The sequence below is a fragment of the Bacillus rossius genome, chromosome 2, assembly GCF_032445375.1.
Source record: "Bacillus rossius redtenbacheri isolate Brsri chromosome 2, Brsri_v3, whole genome shotgun sequence".
Classification (NCBI taxonomy): Eukaryota; Metazoa; Arthropoda; class Insecta; order Phasmatodea; family Bacillidae; genus Bacillus; species Bacillus rossius.
The window spans coordinates 91,269,023-91,282,846 of NC_086331.1; the positions used below are offsets into that span (position 1 = coordinate 91,269,023).

Here is a 13,824-nt window from a genome sequence, read left to right on the forward strand (position 1 = left end):
TTAAATAAATTTGCAATAAAATATCATTTTTAAGTCCTAGTGAACTCCAGACTTCACTATATTTTAATGTAAATTTATGTTTTGATGTCAAAGAAATGAATGCTTAAGACCTGGAGTGACAGCTGATACAACGCAATTCGCTAAATTGATGTAGACAAACTTGGCTAAATTGGAAACGCATCAGCCCACAAACTCATTTCACAAATTCACCGATTTTGTCTCATTAAAGCCAGTTCAAGCAACTGATTCCATGTAAGAAAATGAATGACCAAACAACTTCTTGCATGTTTTCACTTTTTAAGATACTATTTAATAATTTTATTTGATATACATGGCAATAATTTACGGTATTAGCGACCCTTCTTCTGAATTTTTAATGCTATCTTCTTTAGTCTTCTCAGCATGATTGTCTTCCCAATTTCTCAAAAACTGTACAATTTCTGCGTGGCCAAATGTTTCTGCTTCGTCGATGGGCAGATTACCCCACCTGAAAAGAAGAAGTCATAGTTATTTTACCCATTAATGGATGTCGTGATCACAGCTGTGATGTCCCTATTCTTGCCCAGGCAGGATGATTCCACGCTGCTTTGCCATTACCTTCCTCGGGATGAAGGTGAAACGGACAGTCCTAAATCCAGGGAGAAGGTTTAAAAAATCCCCTCCCCGGCCGGGAATCGGACCCGTTTCCCTTAACCCGTAGCCAGCAACGCAAGCCACTAGACCACACTAACAAGCACATCAATCTTTAAACACTAAGAGACGGAAGTTACAAAGTCAAACACTTTGTTGTTCCTTGATAGGTGACTGAATGATATACTTAAAGTTTCCATTAAGGTTTTCCATGTATTGAAATGGGCATTGTGAATCTAGCAATTTTTCTGACGTCATGTCTTTCAAAATTTAATAAAAGAAAATTCTAAATAATCGGACAATATCTTCATTGGTTTCGAAATTAGGACACTAAATTAAACTTTCTAGAAAAAAAAAACAATCCATAAATACCGCATTTGCATAAAAAACAAATATTGTATGGAAAAAGTTTTATGAAAAGAAATATATATATGTAGGTCAGTTAATTTTTTGCTTGAAAGATTTTGGCATTAGTTTTTCAATGAAATTATAGTTAGCTACTTCCCGGTGGAAATAAATACATATGAATTAGTTTACATTTTTAACCTACAAATGTGAACTTTGATGCAGCCTATTCTAGGCATAACTGTAACCAATAGGTTAAAAATAATTGAGTTTTACAAGTACGGAAACACTGCGAGTAAAGAACTGCGCCACAACTAACTTAAAGTACGATAATGGATTTGTAGACGTATAGGATAGCCGGACCTGCGCCAGGCTTCAGGTTGTAGTGCCTTGTGTCGGGCTTCAGGCTGTAAATAGTACCTAACGTCACGGAGGCCATCTTGGACTAAAAATTTATCAAAATTCTTCAAAAATGACTCAAAATAACTCAAAATTCCTAGAGATTTCCCCATTTAGAAAGCAAAAATCTTGTTTAGAGGAAAATATTCCCGTTTTATTCCTCAAAAATTCAAAATTTTGGAATTCAAAAAATCTCAAAATACGTTTACTTATAAATAAACAAAATTCTTAAAAATAGCTTAAGAGTCCTAAGAGCAAGCCATTGTGATATATAATCAAGCTCTTCTGCTATTGTCATCTTCCTGGATTGTCTGTTATTTATATTTTTAAGGTCACTACCGTTCCAGTGTTCATCAAAAGCTTGATAAGAATAATTTATTTTATCATGCCGTTTCCATCGTTTCAATATCAGGGCTTCATCACAGTTTTTTATCTTGCCATCTATAGGTGCTTTATCACAGTCTCTAATCTTGTCACCAACATTATAGTCACTGTCGCCATCATCGTAGAAATCACCTCTTGACACAAATTATTATTAGACTTCGGAAGCGTTGACGTCGAAGCTTCTTCATCGTCTTCAAACTTCCTTTTTAAGATTCCACCATTTTTATAAACTACGGAGGATCTACCTGAATTCTGCTTGAATGTATTCACACTTTTCATGGTAATGATACTTTTATTGTCCTTAGTCTTCCATAAATCACCAACTTCCGTCAATTTAAGTTCTTTGTCGAGATCAGGAGAGCTATGAACATAATCTCGTTCAAAACAAATGACTATCTCGTTTTAGATAGAGCCCATGATTTTTCATTAATATTTTAGAATACCACGACACGTCCCACGGGTGGGAATCCCAACAACACTCACGCCTACCGCCTACTCGTAGTGTGCATTTGAGAATCGCACCCAAGGTCTTATGCACCATTTATATACTGTGCAAGAATCGCATGAACGTAAGAAATGCAAGGCATAAATTCAGTAATAATATTTTCGAATACCGGTTTATAAACTATGCAAGAAGCAATAACCCTACGAATTTTGGCTTGCGTTTTCGACGGCCATATTTGAAGAAAGCGAAGTCCGTTTCTAGCCGTCTATTACTGCTCACCAAGATCCACTCAAACTCTTCTATTCACTGCTCTCACAGGTAAGTCTCTCCATTTCTATACCTGCCAAGTCCTGCCCTGGAAAGATCTCCAAAGTGTTGCCTCATTAGAATCCCCGACTTAATAATCGAAGCTCTGAGAACAATGACAGCCTAATTACTACACTTCATGCATGCGGGGTTCTAGAAATGTGCCGAAACCTCGAGAGCCTCAGATAATCACCAGGATCAATAGCAAAGTGCTGGAGAAGGGGAATGGAGGAAACGAGGCACCTCTGCTAATGGGATTAGACACATAGTGATAATTGAGGGATGGGTGCTACCTGCATCGTGCCACAACCACAGGCAGTTGCACAGGCTGGCTGGCCAGCTTCGCCACTTAAGTCCTCATAACACTAAGCCTATTCGTCCCGAACAGGAAACATATCTCAAAGAGTCCAAATGTACACTTTTCATTCATTCTCTTTTACTATTTGAATGTGGTGTACCACATCATTTAGTCATTTCAAAACTTCATACAGTACTTCTTACACCATTATAAAGTTCAAGGCATTTTCCTTTCTTTTTTTGTGGGCTGTATAGGCACAAAAATTCGTCTTCTTGAAATTCGGACGAATTGTCCTTCAGGTCGTATCTTGTCTTCATTCGGTTCGTCGTTAACCAAGGTTTTTAAGGGCCTCATTATGTATGAGTTTTATATGCCCCTCATGATGATTGGCATATTTGGTGGTTCTGATTGTCTCTTGACGAGGATGGCTGAATTTTATGTAACAGGTAAGCATCATCTCATGTCCAGACACAATACTCGCAGGAATCTGTTCAGTCGAACCATAATAGGAAGCCCTATATATTAACAGAAATAATTGGATGTGTTGGTTCAATTTTGTTGGTGGCTAGCACAACCTTGGCAAGGTGCATTCTCTATAGTCCTGTTGAACTTTTCCACTATGTCATCAGACTGAGGATGTACTTCTGCAGTCCTGGTTTTCTTTATCCCCAGTAACCGACACACCTCTTAACACATAGTCGATTCAAAATTGTGACCTTGGTCTGAATGCAGCTCCTTCAGTACCCCGAATCTACAGAGCAATTCTTGAATAGTGCATCTGCCGTGGTGGTGGCTTCCTACTTACTAAAAGCATAAACATCAGGCCACTTATTGAAATAATCAACTGCCGCAAGGATATACTGGTTACCATCTTTATTCTTGGGAAATTGCCCAGCTTTATCAATAGTTACACTCTCAAATAGGGCTCCAACATAGTAGGACCTTATTTTCTCACGACTACTGTATTGTGGCCCTTTTACAACTTATCATGTCGCATTTTTACATCAAGCTTCTACATACTGATGGTACCTCAACCAGTAGTAGTGGTGACAAATTTTGGCTAGAGTTTTATTTAGTCCAAGATGGCCACTCGAGTTCCTATCAAGAATTTCTTTCAGCAGTTTAGGTACTAGGTTCGTCGGGAGGAGTAGTTCCATCATAACCACTTTTCCATTTGGACTATTCCATGCCCTTTTAAATAAACCTTCCACCATCCTTATGGAATCCCATTATGCCCAATAAGCTTTCCCACTTTGATCACTGGATATATAATGCCATGATGGACATCCTGTATCCTTCTCTAGTCTAGATTGCAGTTAGCCAGAGAGAGCATCATCATGGCTGTGAGCTTGAACCTTCCTGTGTTAGATTCGGCAATCATACTGTTGCATATGCTCAGTCCACCTAGCGAGTTGTCATTTGGGTTCTTGAAATGCAACAGCCACTTAAGTGCAGTGTGGTAAGTGAATAGCGAATATGACCTTTTTTCTCCCATGCTGCAGTGACTTAACTACTGCTAGAAGTACTTTTCTCATTCAGGTTTGGATAAAGTTTTGCTGTAGGAGCTGATGACTCGTTCGTTTCCATCTTGAACCTTGGGGAGTACATCAACTAGCCAATTTCCCCTTGCATCTGTCAAGGATCCAGATATACTAGAATTGTTTTCAAAGTCAAGTTATGAAATACAAGTTTCATTGGCTTTTAAAAATTTGCAGGAGAATTACATAATCTTATGTGGCAGCACCGTGAACTGGAACAATCCACTTCCTGTTGAGAAAGCAATCTTCTTCACTTGAATGTACCTGCTCTTCAAGTCCGATGTCGAGAATCACCTTATGCCACCAAATGTATCGAGAGTGTCATCGATATGAGGAAGGGGGTAGCTGTCCTCCTTAGTGATATCAGTCAGCTTCCAGTAGTTCACACAAAATCTCAGTTTGCCATTCTTATTTTCTACCAAACAATTGGGGATGCCTAGAGACTCGCTAATGGCTCTATTACTCCACCCTTAATCATATCTGGAATTATATTCTTGGCCTACTCTTTGTGCCGCCAATTAGTATTTTTGGCTCAATTCTAAATGTGAGTTTTTGAAATATTCTGTTGCCAGTCATTTTAGTTTCTTGCTGCAAGAACTTAAACTTTTCCTCTTCCTGTATACTCCCGTTTAATCTTTCTCAGACCTGTCTTCCCAATTTTTCCCAGTCCTAGATCTGATTTTGCCGAGCCTTTTGCGAGTCGGTCTGTGTATCATTTTATTCCCGCCTTGGCGCATGAACATCGCCTGTAATTCGCCTCCGAGCCATGAAAAAAATCGCTATGTCCTGCAAGCTATCATGGCAGGCTGTTTCTAAGACCTTGCCTGACGTGAGCACTCCATGGCATGATCTTGAGTCATTTTCACCAACGTCCAGTCACGCCTCCGGGCTCAGTAGAGCCTCGTTCCCACTGTCACCGCAGTTTCCACCCACTTCTCTTCTCCAAGTTTTCCTGGGAACACGGCCCAGAGCACTGACCAGCCACTAACACCAGCCAGGGTCGGCATCCCAAGGCCACGACTCCAGTCCCAAAAAATAATGCTTATGCACTCTCATGGCAGTGTTGCGAATCACTTCCCCTGGGCATTTGAACGCCCGCTAAATGCCTGCCCTCTGGCATCTACCGCAACAACCCGTACCCCGTAGTTCCTTCCCAGGCCACCAGAGCGTGGGCCTAGTCCCATCCATAAGCCCCATGCCTTAACAGTCGCCTCATGTGAGTCGATCTCTACTTGTTTCGGACACCCCTCAGTAGGTCGCGCTGACATAGGCTAGTACCACCAACTTCGAGATATCGAAGTCAGTATTTCTCGACAAGCCCCTCGTTAATCTTCGGAACCTTTCAGTCTGGAAGCCGAAGCCTCCCCCCTTTCTTTTGATTGACTTTGCCTTTTAATTACGAGTCGCTGCCGCCCCAAATTGACTGCGTGCCGCGACTCCGGACTGACCACACCGTATCTCTGGCATCAGGACGTCACTCTGTTTTTTTAAAGATGTAATCAGCTAGACAAGGGATATGATTCCCACAACTTTAGTGATTAGCATTTAGTCAGTTTGTGTAGGTCTACCTCGTAGGAGTATTCATGTTTTGTTAATCATAATTTATTAATTTTGTTTTTAAATCATGGGAACATCCGCGACAACCGTAGGTTCGCGAGCTCCACACCCGGGCTGATCCTGGAAGCCATTTCCCTGTTTGGTGAGTTTTGACAACCTTTATTCCCCGACCATCATCGTGGTTAGAAGGCATTTGTTGCCTATTTTGCCATCTGTCTGTGAACCAGTCCTGAACATGTGTGTTTCGGATCTGTTCACAGACAGGGTCCAAAGAAAGGATGAGATTCCAAGGACTGGACAAGTTCCAAGGATCAAACAGTTTCCAAGGGCCAGATGTTGAACTGACCACTCCACCCTCGAGTCCTTGCTCCATCAATGGGGACGACTAAGGCACCCGGACACCTTGTTAGCAGCATAACTTTGGCCAACCATCGTCAAACTTCCTGTTCTTCAGTTTTTTAGATCTTCAGAATAACATTAAGCCACGATGTTGATCTGAACACCATAAAATTTTTCATTCAGGACTTTAATCGCTGCCAGTGTGCTTATTGTGAAAGGAATTCAACCTGTTTATTGTTGCGAATTCTATTTACATTGTGTTAATGATCAATGAAATTGTATAATAAGGGCCGGCCCATTGTTTAAATAATTTAATTTTAAATCAATGTCAATGTAATATCATTATATACATGTCAATCAATTTATCTAATTTTATATTATTATGAAAGCAATCAAATGTTAAATAAAAATAGAGGTGCTTATGCCTGGACAAAATCATTATTTTGCCTTTTGAAACTAAAAGATCCACTAGTTACCCCATTCATCAAGAAAAAGTGAAGTGTAACAAAATAATAACATAACCTGGGTTTACTCTGTTATGACTGAAAAGTGTAACAAAATGGTAGCAAAGTGTGGTTTCGGTCCATGGACCTCTGCATTATAGGCCCATCAAGATAGAGTGAAGTGTAACAAAATAATAACATAACATGGGTTTACTGCTTTGTTAAGGATGGCTGACATGGGACCTGCTGTATTGTTTCTTCATTGCCTGTGCTAATGCAATGGTGTACTAGGTTCGTCCTTCCAATGTCAGTATCCCCCTAGAAGATCACATCCTGAACTTTTCATAGAAATGCAGTAACTTCTACTTATTCAGGGGCAAAGTTCTCCTGAGATAATTGTAATAATTGCTATAGTTCAGGGCTCAGTGGTGATAGAGTGCGATCGTTAGGTGGAGTAGCTTCATACTGGGTTATCTAAAAACTGATTTACAGTTGTTAATTGGTTCGCCCTGCATTAAACCTTTATTTTTTTGAATCAAGAACAGCCACACTAACTGGCACAGTCTCAACAATCTTAGTAATGCTGCGCGATACAGGAGTCTTTCCAGACCTATTGTCATATCTTGATCGATAATGTAGGTCAGTTACCTGTTGGGTCTCCCTATATTCGGGATTATATTATCTGTTCATGATTGGCCAGAATTTAAACAGTTTCATCAACTACAACCTGCATTGCAGGCACTTATAGTTGTTTGGGATAAAACAATGCCACATCCTCCTCTCTGATTCACAATGTCTAACCATCCATGTCGAGAACAAATCCACATTTATTTATGTTGTTCATTTACAAGATTACCTCATCTGTATTACCAGCAACAATAAATGTTCACAAAATTGTACAAGTTTCTATCTAGACTTCAAATTCTGCTCTCTATGCTAAGGTGATATGTCTCTAGTTGCTGTTTTCAGTATTTTATGAGAGTGGTGTCTTTCTCTGCTATTCCTAATAAACAACATCTGTACGAACTATAGATTATGATGCTCCAGTGCCGAAGGTAAGTAAGCAATATCTACTGTAGACCCATAAATTGAGGAACATACTGTCATTCCCTCTATGGAATGAAGATAAAGGAAACATTCTAGGTTTTATTATTTTCGAAAATCTGGCATGCTCCACTTCATACTGTCTACTGCTTGTTTCTATGTTGCTAGTTTTTCTGTGGTTTTCTTTTTGCATGTTGGGCAGTCCCACTGAATATGCCCTAGTTCTTGACAGGCCAAGCACCATGAGCGACCTTCTGTCATCTGAAACTGGGAACAATAAGTAATACTCAGCAGCTTATTTACAGCATTGATTATATCCCCTTCTTTGGTGGTGGCATTAGTGTTTCCCTCGTTTATGATTCTATTCCCATTATTATTATCTTGATGTTGATGTTCCTGGATGCATGGCATGCCGATTCTATCTCTAGGGCATATACCAGGAAATCATAACTCTTCTTGTGGTGGACCAAACAAAGGGCTTGCTGGAACTTTGCATCCCTGAGTCCTCTATAAATACACTAGTAGCTAGCTGCTGTGGAACTCTGCAGTTGTCTCTGGGTAGGCTAGGTGCACAAGCGTCTCGATGTTAGCCTCGAACTTCTGAAGTGTTTCTGAGGATCGCTGTTAGTGTGCCTTCAAAGCAGTCCTGTACACCTCACCTAACTGTAGGTCACCATACCTCAGCTCAAGAGCTTCTTCTTATATAGCACAGTCTTTCTGGTCCGAAACTGGTATAATCTACAGCATCTCGAGGGGAGGTCGTCGAAGAGCAGACACGAGTGCTGTAGCTCTTTCTTCTTCGCCCACCTAGTCACTCCTGCAGCTGCCTCGAATTGATGCCTGTGTACTTCACACGAGGATTGGCCATCGAAAGTGGGTGGCTTATTTTAGGTTGCCATTGGTAGACCCTTCCATCTTGAATTCAACTGACGAAATCTTCCGACTTGCAGCAACTGTCGCTTCTTTAATCATCCGACGGAACTCCTCGGTTATGGCTTCTACTTGCCATTCGGTTGCCTGTTCAAGTAGAATTAGCTGTTGTGCCACAATGTCTTCATGTTCAGCTAGCGGTTGCTTCCGTCGGGCACGTTGCTCGTTTTGTTGTGCGAGATGCTACTCAAAACACTTTACTTTACCTCAAATTGAATACTAATTAGGACAATCTTCATCATTTATTCTCGAGCAGCCACTCGTTCACTGCGCAGCCACCAGCTCATTTTCCATATTTTCATATGCATTTTAAATTTATTTTCTTGGATTATTTGCGTGCACCGTTTTTGCGTTCCTTGCATAGTTTATCTACCCACATTATATGAAACAGTCCTTAATGATGTTCCATTTGACATCCAATTTCAGAATTGCATCATTATGGGTTACCTACTGTAGCGTATCCAGAAACTCGTGAAAAAGAAGAAGGGAAGTAGGTAAACTAAAACGTTTTCCCATTTTTCTTTGGAAAACAACATTTTATGTATATTGTGTTGAAAAAAATGGGTGAGTTTTTAACACCTCAAGACAATGGTTAGCCCCATGCATGGACGTAGACTGGGATAAATATTTCGAGTTCAACCTCTGAAATTTGGAAACAGCACTTAAATCTATTTACGAATTAAAATTCAGATAAATACATTACCCAACTCATTTCCCCGATAATCGCCTGGCTACGTCACTGTCCACGCATGCTAAAGTATTCCCGCATACCCATTTAAGTGCTGATCCTATACAGAACTAAGATTTCAGACACTTTTCTGTAATGTTGCACACATATTAAAAAGTTTCAGCTCAGCAAATTTAAGTGCTACATAGGAAGCAGTAGCGGTGTCACAGCTCCGCAGTGGTCCCTGGCTGGATCGCGAGTGTAATCTGAAGGCTGAGGAGGTTACTGCGATATGGGAGTGCATTTTCAGATGCATGGTAGTGCCAGGTTTCAGCGGCGTTGTCTGGACAATCGTGATGTTAGCTGATGGTGTTTGGTGGAAATTGGCCGTATCCCAATTTAACCGAGCATGAAAACCATGTGTGACAACCTATAATACTCTAGCAATAAAGATAGTGGTAAAAATAGACAAAAAAATTAATAAAAAAGACATAGGGTTCAATATCCTGAAATTTGGTTGAATTTTTTTGAAGACGTTCAAAAGAAAACTTACTTTGTATACAATTTTTAAAATGAGATACATGTTTTTGGAGATATTGTAAAATTACTAATAAACCTTTCGTAAATGTATTATATAGCTAAACTCTTAAATGATTTTTTTTAACCAAATCATACTTATATATATTGTTGTAACATCTACCCGTTATGTACCTTCTTGAACGTAAATTGTCTAAGGAAACAATTTTATTTTGAACAAATAGTTGTATGGTACAATACTAATAAACATAGTATGAAAACAATTTGGCTCAAATTGGTTTTAGCCTTTTACGAACTAAACCTTTTTTCGACGTGTGTATCTTTTCATTAAAGTACGCCGTTTCAGAAGAAATTGTTATATGTTCATTAAATTAAATATAACACATGCATTAACATTATGAAACATGTAAACATATAAAATTGGCAAAAATTTCTATTTTTAACAATTTCAAGAAGAATAAACTTAAATATATATTTAAGAGTTAAAAATATAAAACTTAATTTATTAAATTAATTGAAATACTTTAAATGATATCATTAATCACAATTTGATATTTAACTATTCTAAATTAATATGTTAAGGATAATTAAGTTTTGAGTATATTTGTTAGCAAAAATTATTATTTTCTTACTTTATATAAAAGGCTTTTATTATAACTCCGAAAATATTAGTTCCATAAAAAAATTGTAAAAAAAAAAAGATTTAGGATTTAATTATGTTTATTTATTCCATTATTATTCAATACACTATTAATTTAAGCACATAAGGTATATTTACCATAAGATATTATCTGAAATTATCTGTTTTTTTTTTTTTTAAATGACTGCTGCAATACAGCCTACCAATGATACTTCACAAGTATATGAATTGAAGAATTTTATGTTCTTATGAAGCTTTGTCGGAAATATAAATGCACACGAAAATTAATTTTTAACTGAACTTAATTTCACGCATGAAAATGTTACAAATATATAAAAAAAAACTCATTTGGTTAAGAGTGATTTAATCACTCTCATTTAATTTCAGTAACCTAACCTCCATTGAATGGGGAATTATAAAAAAAACTTACATAAAAGCAGCTTTGTAAAGGGCAGTTAAATAAATAGGTAAAGTATCAAACATTCCGTTTATTGAGATATTTAGAGCCGCATATTTAAATTCATTCTCAGTTGGTTTAAGACAGTAGTGAGCAAATGGGGCTCCGAGGACGGGCTGCAGGCTGTGGAGCCAAGAGCGGGTCAATGACCAACCTCTCAAACGTCACGGCAACCATCTTGGATGATCTTGACCTTTGACCTTGACCTTTTACCTTGACCTTAACATGGCGGTCATCTTGGAGCTGCCATCATTGATCCGCCATCTTGGATCCGCCATTATGATTTCTAGAACTTTCTGGAATTTTAATTCCGCAATTTTGTTTTCTAGAACTTTCCACTATCTAACACACCACTCCATTATGTTTGCAATTTTCCTTACGGCCGCCATCAAGAAAATCCATAATTTTTATGCTAGAAATTCGAAAAAAATAGATAAAAATTAATTAATCAAAATTAAATAAATCATTATTTAAAAATATCGTTGCAATTTTCGTTACGACCGCCATCTTGAATATTTATTATTATTATTATTGGATTTTAATTATAAAAATAAAATTTATAAAAATAAATTATTCAAATTTTAATAAAATAAAAAAAACGGACTTACATCCTCGGTTCAAACCCGGCGAGGGCAAAAAATATAAAAAAATGTTGACAGATCCTTCCTCCAGACTGACCTCGCACCATTTATGCCAAGGCACATATATCGCCAGCTAGTATGACATCACATCCGCCATCTTTTGTTTTCGCCTGCTGGAGGCCACCAATTTGTTTTCGTCTGCTAAAGTGGGCTACTGACATGTTAGTTTAATGTTTACCCCACGGCCTTAGAACTACAGGTCTGGACACTTGTCTATCTTGCCATGCATTCAACTTGACCCCCTTATTGACTGATTTAGTTCATGAAACGGCCGCTGGCGCCACAAGACAGTGGTCCGGTTTTAGCGTGTTGACAATAGGAATTGTTTTATATAAATCAGAAATACTCGTTTGTCAAGAAGGGTAGTTGTTTTATATTTTTGATGTTTATTATTTATATTAAAAAAGTTATGTATGCGCACCAAACTTAACATTGAAGTGTGCAAGTTTTGAGTAATGTTGATTTTTCTGTTTGGGGCGGGATGGTGGAGAGGTTATTGGAGGCAGTTTTTGAAGTAATGTGAACCTTCTAATTTTTTTAACCAAGTTCAAATAATTCATCGTGCTGTACAATGCCAAATCGCGTTTTTGCTCCAGGTTGTAAAACAAATTGCGACCGTTCATTTGACAAGTGTCGTGTTCAGTGCACCCAAACATGAACAACGCCGATTGTTGTGGCAGGCAGCAATTCCGAGGAAGGACTTTATATTAAAAAGTAGTAATTTCGTAGGCGAGAAACATTTCATTGAAGCTGCATTGCTACATAAGTATTTTGTAATTATTTCTTGCTGATTTGTGTACATGTAATATGTTTATATATCTATACATATTTACCATGTAGGGGTATGAAAATTAAATTCTAGTGAGTTTATTTGTCTATAGTTTCTGTAAACGAGTTATTTTATCTATTAGTTCAGTTTTTCCTTCGCAATATTTTGTTTGGTATATTTATCAAACAACTTGAAAAATGTACATGAAAATGTTGTCTCATGATTATCATAAAAATGAACACTTTAAAAATTGATAATCAGTACACTAGCTAAACTTTACTTTTTATTCAAAATAACATAGTAGCTCAAATAACCCTATTATTTGCAACCAAAGTACTAACAGTTATTTAGTGATAAGTCGACTGTTTCCACAGTTGCATAATACCTTCAGGGCTGTCAAAATAGTGGCAAGTAAGCTATACGTATAGGTTTATTATGTTTTTTCGTAGAAAAGTTACTATGTATAAAGAACTCAATAGAGGGATTGTCTATCATCTGCAATCTCCTGGATCAGGTCTGTGGTGCTTAGATACGTAGAAAGATGTTGGGATGACCCTTTGTTCATTATTAAATGAGAATACTCAACAATTTAATAGTAATGCACTGTTATAGGTTTTTTTTGTTGTGGATGTTTGTTAGAATTAATTGATGTTTTCGCACAGAAAATATGTCATGTGCAAATATACATTTAAGGCTGTTTTAGTTGTATATTTGCAAATTATGAACTGATGCACTAAAATATCAGTTCAAAAGAAGTTTTTTTTATGAAATTAAAAATCTGTTATCAATAATAATAGTTATTAAACTATCCGAATTTTTAAACCTTTAGGAAGTAGGTAGTGATGTAGTTGAATAAAAAAATGTTTTAAAAATTCATAAACCTGAGTAGGGTTCATGGGTATTGAAGGGTTTATTCTTCCTGTAAATAGTTAATCTGCTTTCTCTTGATTTTAAACTGCACACAAACGATTGAGCATAATATTTTTATAATAATTTTTAAAACAGACTGTGTTTTTGTACTTAAGTTCGGCAGGGAAAATTGGTTTAGTTCATTTCAAATTATTGTTCTAAAATCACTTACATGCTATGGAACTCGTCAATATTGTTCTGAAGATTGGTGATGGTGTTCTCAACAAATGATCGAACATTTTTTTACATAAATTTTATTAAACAAACAATATTTTTGTACCAATGTTCAGGGACAGCAGACTGGTGATTGGTTGATGCAATTTTGGGTTGGAAATAATTTGCTATCACTTAAGGAACTTTTCCTTTCATTCTTAAATACCATTGTGCCATCAGGAACAAATAAGAAAGTGACTAATTTCCCAGCATTAATAACAATAATAATTGAAGGGGAAAAATAATGTTGGACACATAAAAATAGTTATTTTGTTATACCAGATACAGTTTTTTTTATAGACAGTTGGTACTGGGACTTAACATGTATTTCCA

General features: G+C 37.4%; 1 protein-coding gene across 2 annotated transcripts in view; it reads right to left on the bottom strand.

The window, feature by feature from the left end:
- Window positions 1-277: 277 nt before the first annotated feature.
- LOC134529455 (glutaminase liver isoform, mitochondrial) overlaps window positions 278-13,824 on the bottom strand; it is a 207,080-nt gene continuing 193,533 nt past the window's right edge. For both annotated transcript variants that reach the window (XM_063363571.1, XM_063363572.1), the window contains one exon: window positions 278-487. In XM_063363571.1, coding sequence (XP_063219641.1) covers window positions 343-487 — 145 coding nt within the window. In that variant the 3' untranslated portion in view covers window positions 278-342. The remainder of the gene's footprint in view (window positions 488-13,824) is intronic.